The 12,618-nt window shown below is 36.5% G+C and overlaps 1 protein-coding gene across 1 annotated transcript in view; it reads left to right on the top strand.

Moving 5' to 3' along the window:
* Positions 1-8,884: 8,884 nt before the first annotated feature.
* The window catches only part of LOC128210568 (sialin-like), a 28,500-nt gene continuing 24,766 nt past the window's right edge, over positions 8,885-12,618 (top strand). Inside the window, exons 1-2 of the mRNA XM_052914919.1 lie at positions 8,885-8,906; positions 9,924-10,108. Of these exons, the coding sequence (XP_052770879.1) occupies positions 8,885-8,906; positions 9,924-10,108 (207 nt within the window). The remainder of the gene's footprint in view (positions 8,907-9,923; positions 10,109-12,618) is intronic.

Genomic DNA, 12,618 nt, shown 5'->3' with positions numbered 1-12,618 from the left:
GAAAAACTATAGTTTGTAATAAAAAGATATAAACTTATAGCATGCTGTACATGTTTTAAATTATCACAAAGAAACATGGCACTTCTTATGAAATGTTAAGGCAATATCTCCCGACCATATTGCTGTGTGCACGATTTCCAATGCGAACTGCGGTGTACAGATTGTTCATGCCGAACGAAATAAACCATATTTGTAATCATAAAGATAAATACAGGTAGATTGCTGTACATGTATTGTGTTTAATTGTAAAAAAAACCCACGAAACTTCTTAAAAAACATTAAAGCAATATATCCTCGTCATTGTGCGGCATGCTCGAATTTCAATGCAAAATGCTGTGTGAACTAATATTCTTGCCGAACGAAAAACAATGTTACATATTTGTGAGTACAAAATACATTGTTTTTCGTTTAACAATTGAATGCTTTCAAATAACATCAGCGGTAAAAAACATTGATAATAATTAAATAAAAGAAAATGAAATATCTACAGTTTAAGTCAAATTCATTATGTTTATTTGGGATGAAAATGATGCTTATTTCATTGTCCAGTTTTCTCTTCTTGTGTTGTATTTGGAGCTGAATTTGAAATAATACAATCTATTTACTCATGTTCATTTGATTGTTTCTTTGTACAATATTTATTTCTTGCATGAGGCTGTCTTTAAGAGCGACACATAGCCGAGTATAAAATGAATAAAATACCGCATATATTTTGGGTAAAAAAATGTCTGTTTTTTCCGTTTCGAAAGATAAGACATAATTTGCCATAAAATGTGCCATAACGGGGTTTGGTAATAGGAAATTTAAAGACAATTAAAAGTGCAAAAAAAGCGTTTTCAAGAGCGATAGACATCGCATTTAATGCTAGTAAGATTTCGTAAAAAAAACTTGGTGTTATGAAACAGTTTACATCTTATCTTTGCTTAAAACTCTTTAAACGTGGAATTATTCGAACGTTACATATTCTAAAAGCTTGTATCGAGCCTGGGTTAAAATATCATAATACGCTTGGCGCTGCTGGAACGAGCCAGATTTCTCAGCAGACTGTTCTGAAATCGGAAAGTCAAGAAAAGAGATATGCTTTAACTCACATGGAAAGAATGGTGTAGAAGTTTTATAAGTATACATTTAAGTAGTTTGGATCATTCGTATGCGTGCTTTTCAAAAGAACTTGTGTACAGGAATTATTCATTTAAAAAAAAATAATCAGGTTTGATAGCATGAATATCTGGATGTCCGTGTTGAAAGATAAGAAAACCTTCATCATATAACGCTCCACTACGTGGTATGGTAAGGTGAAACTTAATTACCGCTTCAATGGCAAAATGAAGTGTTTTGAATTTGAAGACGCGCTTTTTTCACAATATAATGACGGAAAACTTCGCGCGATTTCGTCTTAGGAGAGCGATAGAAATCGAGTTAAATTTTAGCAAGATTACATTAAAAACTTGGTGTTCTGAAACATTTCACATCTTATTTTAAAACTCACTTAACGTGGAATTATTATTGCGAAGGAAGTTTTCACGCTGCTAATCTGCCATGGCCGCTCGGCTGTTAACTTCACGCTGCCAGACTGCTAAACTGTTAACATCAAGCTTCCAGGCTGCTTGGCTGATAACTTCACGCTTTTAACTGCCAGGCTGCTGAGCTGCTAACTTCACGCTGTCAGGCTGCTGGGCTGCTAACTTCACGCTGTCAGTCTGCTGGGCAGCTAATTGCACGTTTCTATGCTGCTGGGCTGCTAACTTCACGCTACCACGCTGCTAACTTCACGCTGTCAGGCTATTGGGCTGCTAACTTCACGCTACTAGGCTGCTGGGCTGCTAACTTCACGCTGCTAGGCTGCCAGGCTGCTAACTTCACGATGCCACGCAGCCAAGCTGCTTACTTCACGCTGCCACGCAACCAGGCTGATAACTTTACGCTGCCAGGCTGCTTAGCTGCTAACTTCACGCTGTTAGGCTGCCAGGCTGCTAATTTTACACTGCTAGGCTGACAGGCTGCTGAGCTGCTAACTTCACGCTCCCACACTGACACGCTGCCACGCTGCCACGCTGACACGCTGCCACACTGCCAGACTGCCAACTTCACGGACATCTGTATTGCTACCTTATGAGACGATAGTAGATCGCAGTAAATCTTTTAGCATTCAGCAATCATTTGTTTTGCTTTTACAGCTATTAAATACACGGTTATAATATTGTTTTCAGTAATTAATATTTTCCATAAATGCATTATTTAGTGAGGTGTTGAAGGTTTACGACTCAAAATGTATGTTTGTTATACATGTGTATTTATTGGATTTGAATAAGAGTGTCACTTTAATGTAACTATTACAATTCGGTACAAATTTGATCCGCTTAATTTTATTGTTTGTTTGTTTGTTTTTTTTTTGTTTTTTTTCATTTAAAAGTCAAGTTGACAAAGCCGTTATAATTGCAATATGTAATTGACTCTGAAGGATTAAACCGGCGTATTTGTGTCTGCGGATGCGGACTACGTGTAAGTGAAAACCTTCAAATAGAAGGTATAGTGAAAACCTTCCATAAACAAAAACACAAAACCAGTCAATTTATGATCTACAACATGGACATCGTTAAGTGATAAAAACTGATTTATCAAACGTTGAACAATAAAACGCCTTAAACCAACAGTCTTGTGTAAAGTATAGGTTATTCGTAACTATTGTTTCGGATACGTGCACAGGTCTTAGATTGATATTTGATCATTGTTTATGTTTGTCCAATTTTATTTTGACATTTAAAAAATGTCAATTTTTTACATTCATGTTATACAACTGTTATCAATACCTACACATGTACATGTACATGGCATACATACTATCAGCTCCAACTGCATACATGGACTGGATATCCTAAAACAAAAAAAAGCAGGATGATAATTCGTCATTTTGAAAAGTTGGGGGTGGTAAAGAAACAGTTGCCAGGTTGACCCAGTTGACAAGAGCACCCTGAAAGTATGGGTGATCCAACGGTCGAGGTTCCAAGGGTTTGATCCCCATGATAATGCACCAGTCAGTTGTAACCACGGCCCCCAGGTTTGGGGATAGGCGAGGATTTGGACTTTAGGTGTAAATTTAGAACACACTAGAATCAGCAAAATCCCTGGGCTGATTACGAGAATTGAATGGTTACTGTGCACATCCAAATCCCAGAGGCACCATTCAGTAGCAGTGAAAGACAGATCAAGCTAGAAGATAACATGCTGGGTTTATTTTGACCAGCGGCTAGCTTAGCGAAAATTCGCAAATGGCTAACATTGTTCATTTTACATGGCATGTTCTAAAACCTGGCCTGGCCAAATATATTTCATTTTTTACATACATATATATTTTATTTTGATTATTTTTATGCTTTGTCTTTATATAAGATGTAGAAATTCCATCTTACAGTTCATATAGTTGGACATCAAGTTGTACAAAAACTACATGCATAGCTCAATTGAAAACCTGATTTTTGTGTAAGTAAATTAATTAATTATGTATTCAATTAAGCTACATTTTATCTAAAAAAAAAACTCAGAAAAAAATAGTATATTAAACATGCAGTTTAATTTCTTAATAAAGGTCTATCATTGTGTTCGAGTATTTTCAGAGCTTGTTCTCTCATTATGTATAAAATATGGCCTGGCCTGGCCTGGCCCGGCCTGGCCCGACACAAAATGCTGAGTCAGCAGGTCAGGCCAGGCCAGGTTTTAGAACATGCTGTTTATAGCCCATTAGTGCTAAGAAAGACATTATTTCACCTTTTAAATCACCATGACACTCCATTCCCAGCAATTTTCTGAGTGCTGGGGAAACCCATTCTCATTCGTCAAAGGTTCGATGGTGATAAGCATGTGGTACGCATAGCATCATCACTCTGGTGAACGAGAATGGGGAAACCATAATCCGATCTCTAAAATCAACATGAAGTCAATTATGGGTCAGTTTTGCTTATAAACAGCATGCAGCCAATTAGTTTATGAACATCGTCTGATAAGCCCTGATAAGCACAAAACTAAAGAGGTTTATGTTTCCTGGATTTCCCAATATTTCCCGTCCTGTCAAATCTGAAGAAAAACGTAACTACAGTGGGTGTCACCTTTATCTCGTCTGGATTTCTCAATATCTCATGTCCCGTCAAAACTGCAGCTTTTGGACCAAAAATTAGTTTTCCGAGCATCTGAAACACTTATTTTTATAATTATTTTACTCTATGATATCAAATTGCAGAATGAATACAGTTATAGAATAAAAAAGTATTTTCGTTTAAGCGGGGTTCGAACCCACGCCGGTAAAGTCAAGAAAAAAAGAGAAAACAGCCGGCTAGTTCACACGGCCACCGGAACTTTAAAGGCCTAGTTTAAGCCTTCTATAAACGATCTGAATATCCTGCTGTGCAGTTCGGGATATTTTAAGATAGAAATGGACCCTAAATGGTCCTGCACCAATTAACGAATACACAGGAGATTGGCTCCTACTGTGACACCAGTGCAATTAGCACGATATGCACAATGATATTTTCATGCCAAACATTCCTTGAAAAAGGCCTTTAACAGAAGTGGTGGATATGTTGACCTCTTAAGAATACATTGATGACATTACGTGATAATGTCAATCACGCGTGTAAACACCACGGTCGTAATTAATTTTCAATCGCGTTAATGAAAATTGTGGTCTTCAAAGACGATATTTGAGCAAATATCAACATATGCTGAAGGGTTGTTTTGGTATTTTTGTTTTAACAATGTTTGTTTGTTGTTTATTTGAGTTTATCAAGGTCTGCCCGCGCCCATTGGCTGCATTATGGCTTGACCCCGCCGTGACGCCATCACGACTTAAATTGTGTTTAAATGCCGTAAGTGACATGAGATAGAAGTGACAGCAATTCGCAGTCAAATCCAGGCATTGGAAGACTTGAAGAAACAGAGTGAGATACAAGAAATCCGGGTGCGATACCCTAGCTCTTTGCGAAGAGACCTCTTGGTTCTTTAACGTGCTCGGTGTAAAGCACCGATACACGGGATACAACTTTCCTGGGTTGAACCAGTACTGAGTACACCACTTTCCCAAGCACTACCCTTTAAATGCCAAGCGCCAGGCAAGGGAGCTACTTGTACCAGCTTTTAACGTCTTTCGGTATGACGCGGCCTGGGATCGAACCCACGACCTCCCGCTCCGTAAGCGGACGCTTAACCACAAGGCTACGGAGACGGTTTTTGTTTTAACAAGTTTCAAGTTTCACAGTTTATAGGCATATCGGCATAAAATAGCCTTTGGCATTAACAACATAAATATGGCAAAAACATAAATCATCTATAACTTTAACTTTAACACTCCTTATGATTTGCCACACTTTATCGAACCCACGACCTCCCGCTCCGTAAGCGGACGCTTAACCACAAGGCCACGGAGACGGTTTTTGTTTTAACAAGTTTCAAGTTTCAAAGTTTATAGGCAGATCGGCAATAAAATAACCTTTGGCATTAACAACATAAATATGGCAAAAACATAAATCAACTATAACTTTAACACTCCTTATGATTTGCCACACTTTATTACGTAATTAAAAAAGGACGTGCATTTTACAAACTATGAGCGAGCTACTTTACCATATATATCGGTAGCTAATTAAAACAACTAATGATAAACTAAATATCACAAAAGAAAGAATAAGTGATTGCATTGCTATTTTGCATTTTTTTTTAAAAATTAAAGTAAATTAAAGGATAGTTTAAGGAATGTTGGGCATGATAATCCCATGCTGTGCATCTCCTGTGCCCAATATCTCAAAACTTTAAGCTTAACAGGCTTAAGTACCTTACTTTAATAAGGCAAAGTACATACTAAAACTGCATTTTGATTAATGAAAAATGGTCCACATATACACAAATGGGCGGGATCTTGTCCAACTCCCTGTTAATCAAAATGTTTATTTCTATCCAAAGCATAAACACTCTTAAAGAAGCAAATATAAAGGAAATTATTGAAAGACAAAAATAGTAAAAATGTATTGCACTGGTGTCACAGTATGGGCCATTTCCTGTGTATTTGTTTATTGGCTCAGGGCCATTTTGGGTTGACACATTTCGAGTAGATAATCTCATTGTCTCACTAATACATATACACAATATGCATAGCTAATGTGTTTATTAATTAAACCGATTGGAAATAAATAATAAACAAATAAGAGTGATAAGTTGTTTTTTTTTGTGGCGGATCCGTGGTCTAGTGGAAATACACTTGACTATCAATCCGGGTCGCAGGTTCGATCCCCCGTCGCATCACTAAAATATACTAATCGTCTTCCGGGAGGGACGTTAAATGGGGGTCCCGTGTGACTGTGCTATACACTGGGGGCACGTTTAAGAACCAGGGTGGCTCTAACTAGGGTTACATTCTGTGCACTATGCTCCATAAAACCTAAAATGACTAACACTCTTAACGGAGCACTCGCCGAATGGGCAAGGCCCGAGTGTGAGTATAAATAAGCTTACATACCACCAGTGATAAGTTTTTAAATAGTGATATAGCATATAACTTTAAATACATTTGAAAAGCATAATCACCATTGTTATATCCACATTGTGAAGCATCCTGGTTAAATCATATTAATGGGCTATTATATATAACATAACTCTTATTCTTAATCAAAAGCATTGTAATAATAATTGTTTTATCATTTGAAATCAACAACATCATCTAAAAGACAAGATATATATAGTCCATTTCCATATTAAAACCTCTATAACTGCACAGCTGGGCACTCAGATCAGCACAAGGCAATTAAGATTAAGAGATCAATACACATAAGTTATGTTCTATACACGGATTTGGGGATTTTTTTTATTTGTATCTTTATTTTTAAAAAAATTGGTGGTGGTTGGGGGGGCGAGTGTAGGATGATATCCCCCCCCCCCCGGATGATTGCCCCCCCGGACAATATCCCCCCCCGGATGATAGCCCTCCCAGACAATAGCCCCCCCCCCCCAGACATAACCCCCCCCCCCTGCATATAAATTGTATTGTTGAAGGGTACAATAAAGGGTGGCCAATGTTGTGGGAATTAACGTTCAATTAGGCAAACAACTTTGATGTTTCCACCATGTGAATAGTATACTATTATGCAATTAATGTGTTAGGTCAATCAGTAATTATCAACTGGATTGCACTAAAACATCTTCAAAAGAAATAAAACATATAATGTCATTATCGCATTAAGGATTATCACACTATTAAATAATTAAAGGTCAATGCAAATGATAATTAAAGGTGAGAACTTACTGATCAAAGATTATTAAATAAGTGCTTAATCAACAAATAACAGAGAAAACAATTAACTTTTAAAATAATAAATGTTTCATTGTAAAATCACATGCTTTTTCCGTTTATTTTTCACTATTCATGATTTTTTTTCATTGATTTATGCCTTTGGGTTGTTTCATTTAATAATAAAAATCATTGTTTTGCAAATTTGCTTAAATAAACTGGTTATAATATGCATTTTAATATTGGGGGGGATATCGTCCGTTTTTTCACTAAGACTGGGGGGGGGGGGCTATCATCCGGGAGGGCTATGGTCCTAGGGGCTAATGTCCGGAGGGGGGGGGCAATCATCCGGGGGGGATATTATCCGTACCTCGGGGGGGGGGGGGGGGGGGGGGGCACTTAATGAAGGCCTTCGGGTCGTCGAGGGTTGTACGGATACGGATTACACGCCCGTTCCACCACAGGATCCTTTTGATCATATTTGTTTTTATGGGGCAGTATTTTTTATATTTGCATACGAAACTTTTAAAGAATAATTTTTGTTAAAAAATCAAAGATGCACACTCACTCCCAAATAAGATTGAATACAATTGTTTTAATACAATTTTGTATACCAAAAGAGATGAACAAATGTCGAAACAAATGGTGATAATGAAGGATACCGAGTTTAATTTGAAAGTTTGAAAGAAATGTGCAGAAAAAACTGTATTGCTACCTTATGAGACGATAGTAGATCGCAGTAAATCTTTTAGCATTCACCAATCATTTAATATAAGTGCGTTTTCAGCTATTAAATACACGGATATAATATTGTTATCAGTAATTAATATTTTCCATTAATGCATTATTTAGTTATATAGTAAAAGGTTTATCACTAAACATTAATGTTTGGCATACATGTGTTTGTATTGATTTTTAATAAGAGTGTCACTTTAACATTTTGAAATGCATGTATTTCCCATATATTAGCAATGTCAAAGTAAAGCTATTTTTAGATTGAATCTGGGCCAAGTGACCTGGATTTGAAACAATGCCATCAGATTTATGACACTCGGTGAAAAATGCATGTTAACTGGTGCCCGCCTCATTTACACCAATATGCTTATAGATTAAAAGAGGCATATATCGAATTTTTTACGTTTAAGTGTGTATTTGTTTTTCAAAACAAATTATCCCAAAAACATATCTATCATTTTTTTCTTTTGTTAAAATATTTTTTTTGACTTTTTAAAATACCTTTGTTTAGTAAATAAAATACTTAGTTTTCGATAATTATTGTAAAATTTCCTGCACCAGCGCCATTTAGCGGATAAACTAGTCGAGTTAGGGATTTGAAGTAAAGGTCAGACTATGTCTTTGCAAAAAAGTATCAGTGTATTAAATATGTTTCTAACATATTTACGAAGTCTCCTGCCACCAGTCTAAAACAAGGGAGCCATCCGGAACATGAGAAGGGCTTATCAGCGGATTGAGCTAGCGCAACAAAATAATATCTCCTGTATACAAGACAAACGCTTTATGCCCTTTGCACTCCGATCAGCTTCATAAATTAGGTGAGTAAAATCGCCCCAGCTTGGTGGTTTTGAAATCGCTGTTGTAAAGAGCATTAGAAACATGGATACTTCACAAAGAAGAGGTGAGGGAGTTTCGTTTTTTAAATCGAAATATAGATCTAATACATGCTCGAATTTTGAAATTTTAATGTAAATCATTTATTAGTTTCTTATATCAGCTACGGTACGCATTTTAGCATTGCATTGCATTATTATTTGTTTGTGGCTATAATGAAGAACAAGGACTTCGATCTTTGTCGTTAACTTATCTTTTCTTATATTTTGGGATTACGGATGGCATTGTTCAGCAAGTTCATGCTTTTGTATGAAGTTATCCGACTCATTTACAATGTAATCTTTTGTTTTTAAAAATATCTTTAGTTATATTTTTTCCCGGTAAATTAATGAAACCAGATTAATATTACTTTGACATTCCCTTAATTTAGATATAGCAATATGTGCCGACGTGAACTTCATTAAAATGTACATTTTCTAAAACAAAGGCATTCCTCTAACTCACATGTTATGCTTTACCAGAATTATACTTCAAAACGCTGCTTTAGATAAATGTCACAACAACATGTTAAAAGTAAAGGTCACATCAAATTATATTTAGAGAGAAAAAAAATGTTATGAATTGAGTTGGCGTGTGTCTTTTAACATAACATGTGGGTGCAAACACACAGCATACGGCTTAAAGCTGCACTTTCACAGATTAAACGTTTTTACAACTTTTTTGTCTTAGAACGAGCCAATTTATGAGAAAATGCATGGAACACAGTCATATAAGACTGCTGACAAAAATCAGATCGCAGGTATTCATATTAAAGTTCAAAAATTGACGTTTTATGCATTTTTCTTAAACCGTAAGTAACGCTTTTAGCCATAAAATATAAATTTTCGAACGGAAATATGAAAATCTGTGCTCTGTTCTTTTGCCAGCAGTCTTATATCACTGGTTTGCAGATATTTACGCAAAAATTGGCTTATTCCAAGACAAAAAACAATGTCAAAACTGTGCAACTTTAAAAACGTATTATTGAAATCTATCATGTTTTTAATACGCCGCAAATCTTCTTTAAATGATCATACCATTTCAGCCTCGATCTGGTGTTCGTCACGCTTGGCGCTGACGATCGTGGCGTTTTTCGGGTTCATCAACCTGTACGCCCTTCGCGTGGACATGAGCTTTGCAATCGTCTGCATGACCCGGACGCCAGTCGACTGCAACCAGACGACAAGTGAAAACCAGACGATACTTGTGGAATATGCACGTTGTCAGCAGGTAAACATATGTTTTTTCATCTCTGCATATCGGTTAAAATGTCAAAGGAACGTCAGTTTTGCGGTTGATAGTTTCGTTTAACTTTTAATAGCGTTGAAATCAAAATCAACTCCGACGTATATTCAACATAATATTTGAAACATATGAGTCAGATATTCTGTGAATAGATGGAACAGATCTGATCTTTTGTCAGCAGTCTTATATCACTGGTGTGCTGATATTTACGCAGAAATTGGCGTATTCCAAGACAAAAATTAAAAAAGTTGCCAAAACAGTAAATCTGTGAGAGTGCAGCTTTTACACTTTGTGTTTAATATGATCTGTAAGTTGAGGCCCTATATATTAGTAATCTTACGACATCTGAAAGCATTCCAACAAATAAGCTACTCGCTTAGATATGGGTTATGTCTGTTTACGCTCTTGAGCTGTAAATACCGCACATGTACTGACCCGAACTGATAAGCCACCCCCTTTTATAGCCACTATAGCTCATTTACATCCGCTAGTATGGTTGTTGGGGGTTTAAGAAAAAAAGGGGCCGGCTCAAATACTCGATCGAGACGGGTATCGCATTAAATTATCGCCAGATATGACCGCCAACACAAAAACATAAACCATGTGACCGGATGTCGTACAACAGTGTTCACTGTGTTACAAAGTTACATTTAAACTAGCTACTACATAATGCGACATACGCAGAGAAACATACAAAGTAAAACGCATGCTCGATTTATGAACTGCTCGCAGTGTTATAAGAAATGGATAAATTTACTGAGATGAAAATAGAATACAATTTACGAGACATAATTCAGATCTACGCAAAAAAGGAAATTTGACTACAATCCGGATTCTGTATATGGTTGCCGAACTCGGCATCTCCAAAACTTAATACAACACTTCTTGGCACGTCTTGTCTTCAACAATAGTGATTTGAATTTGAATTAGAATTTGAGACGCCCAACGCGCTTATCCATGATTGCCCGGGTGGTGTGGAGCGGAGACACATTAGGTGTCGTAGGGTGGGGGATGGAGGCCTGCTTGCTCAGAGCGGTTTAATAGGCGGGAAATAGTCCTAACCGGTGACGCCACATGTCAGAATGTGCAATTAATAGAAGAAATTTACGACACTTAGGGCAGCGGGGGGGGGGGGGGGGGGAGGTATTAAAATGCGTTCGTAGGCGAATTTGTAAATTTGTATATAAATATTTAGATCTTAGTTGTGTAGCAAGCAAAATACCATTCAATAATGACATAGTACTCGATAAGTGTTAATCAACAAAAATAAATGGTTCTTTTCGACGCAGCCCTTTATTTTGTGTAAATCTGTACCAACAATTTTAACGTTTTGAGTGATCTTCATATTTTTTTAAGCAATCTTCTAACAAGTCTAGTCATAGGTTATACATACTGTTCCACATGTTTAAACTAAATAAAATAGGTAATTACCGAAAAGAACTGACGATACACAAGGAATGTAACCGAAAATATCCGCTTGAGGTTAATTACCGAAAAGAATTACCAAAAAGAACTACAGAAAAGATAACGAATGACATAAAAGGTCTCAACAAAATTCGCTGGTCGGTCAAGTTACAGCAAACAGACAATTTTTTAATGGTGGCCTAATGGCTGACGTTTGATTTACTGTGATAATGTAACACAATGGCCCCCCGCAAATATTAATTCATCTCTGTTTAAAGCTGCAGTATCACAGATTGAACGTTTTGACAACTTTTGTAATGTTTGTCTTGGAACGAGCCAATTTTTGCGGGAATCCATGGAAATCAGTTATGTAAGACTGCTGACAAAAAATTAGATCGCAGAGTTTTATATTTAATTTAAAAAAATGATGTTTCATGCATTTTTCCTAAACCGTTAGTAACGGTTAAAGCGATAAAGCATTAATTTTCAAACGGAAATTTGAAAATTTACGATCAGATTTTTTGTCAGCAAACTTATATCATTGGTTTGCATATATTTATTCAAATATTCGCTCTTTCCAAGACAAAAAATAAAAAAGTTGTAAAAATTGTATATCTGTGAGAGTGCAGCTTTAAGTCATCATTCCTGTCTTAAGTTACCAGGTGGTCAAAATGCCATAACGTTTATTTTCATTGGAGTTTCATTGCCGTCACAGGCAGGTGTCGATTAGATATTCTGTGAATAGATGAAACAGTTATTCGCTTTAACATATGTTAATAATGGCCCTAAGACTTGACTAATAATTATCAAAGGTCCTGCCTACTGCTAAACTCATACGTTACTTGGTAACATCGAAGATCAATCGGCTACAGCCAAGGTCAACCGCTAATGGCTATTTTAAGTACTGTCCAGAAATTGGTTTAATTACCCGTTTTACTTAAGTCCTATTAAATGGGTTTGGTCTAGTAACATTTTACGTCACTGAAACTAACGATTGGTAAGCTCCTTTTTGTGGCAATAACCAGTAAACTACTTTGATTATTGTCACGTGAAGTTAAGGGTATTACATGATGTCGTTAAACTATTTAAGG

Source organism: Mya arenaria, chromosome 12 (assembly GCF_026914265.1).
Source record: "Mya arenaria isolate MELC-2E11 chromosome 12, ASM2691426v1".
In the NCBI taxonomy this organism is placed as follows: Eukaryota; Metazoa; Mollusca; class Bivalvia; order Myida; family Myidae; genus Mya; species Mya arenaria.
The sequence above is the reverse complement of the archived record's forward strand: the minus strand, read 5'-3'. Positions and strand labels throughout refer to the sequence as shown.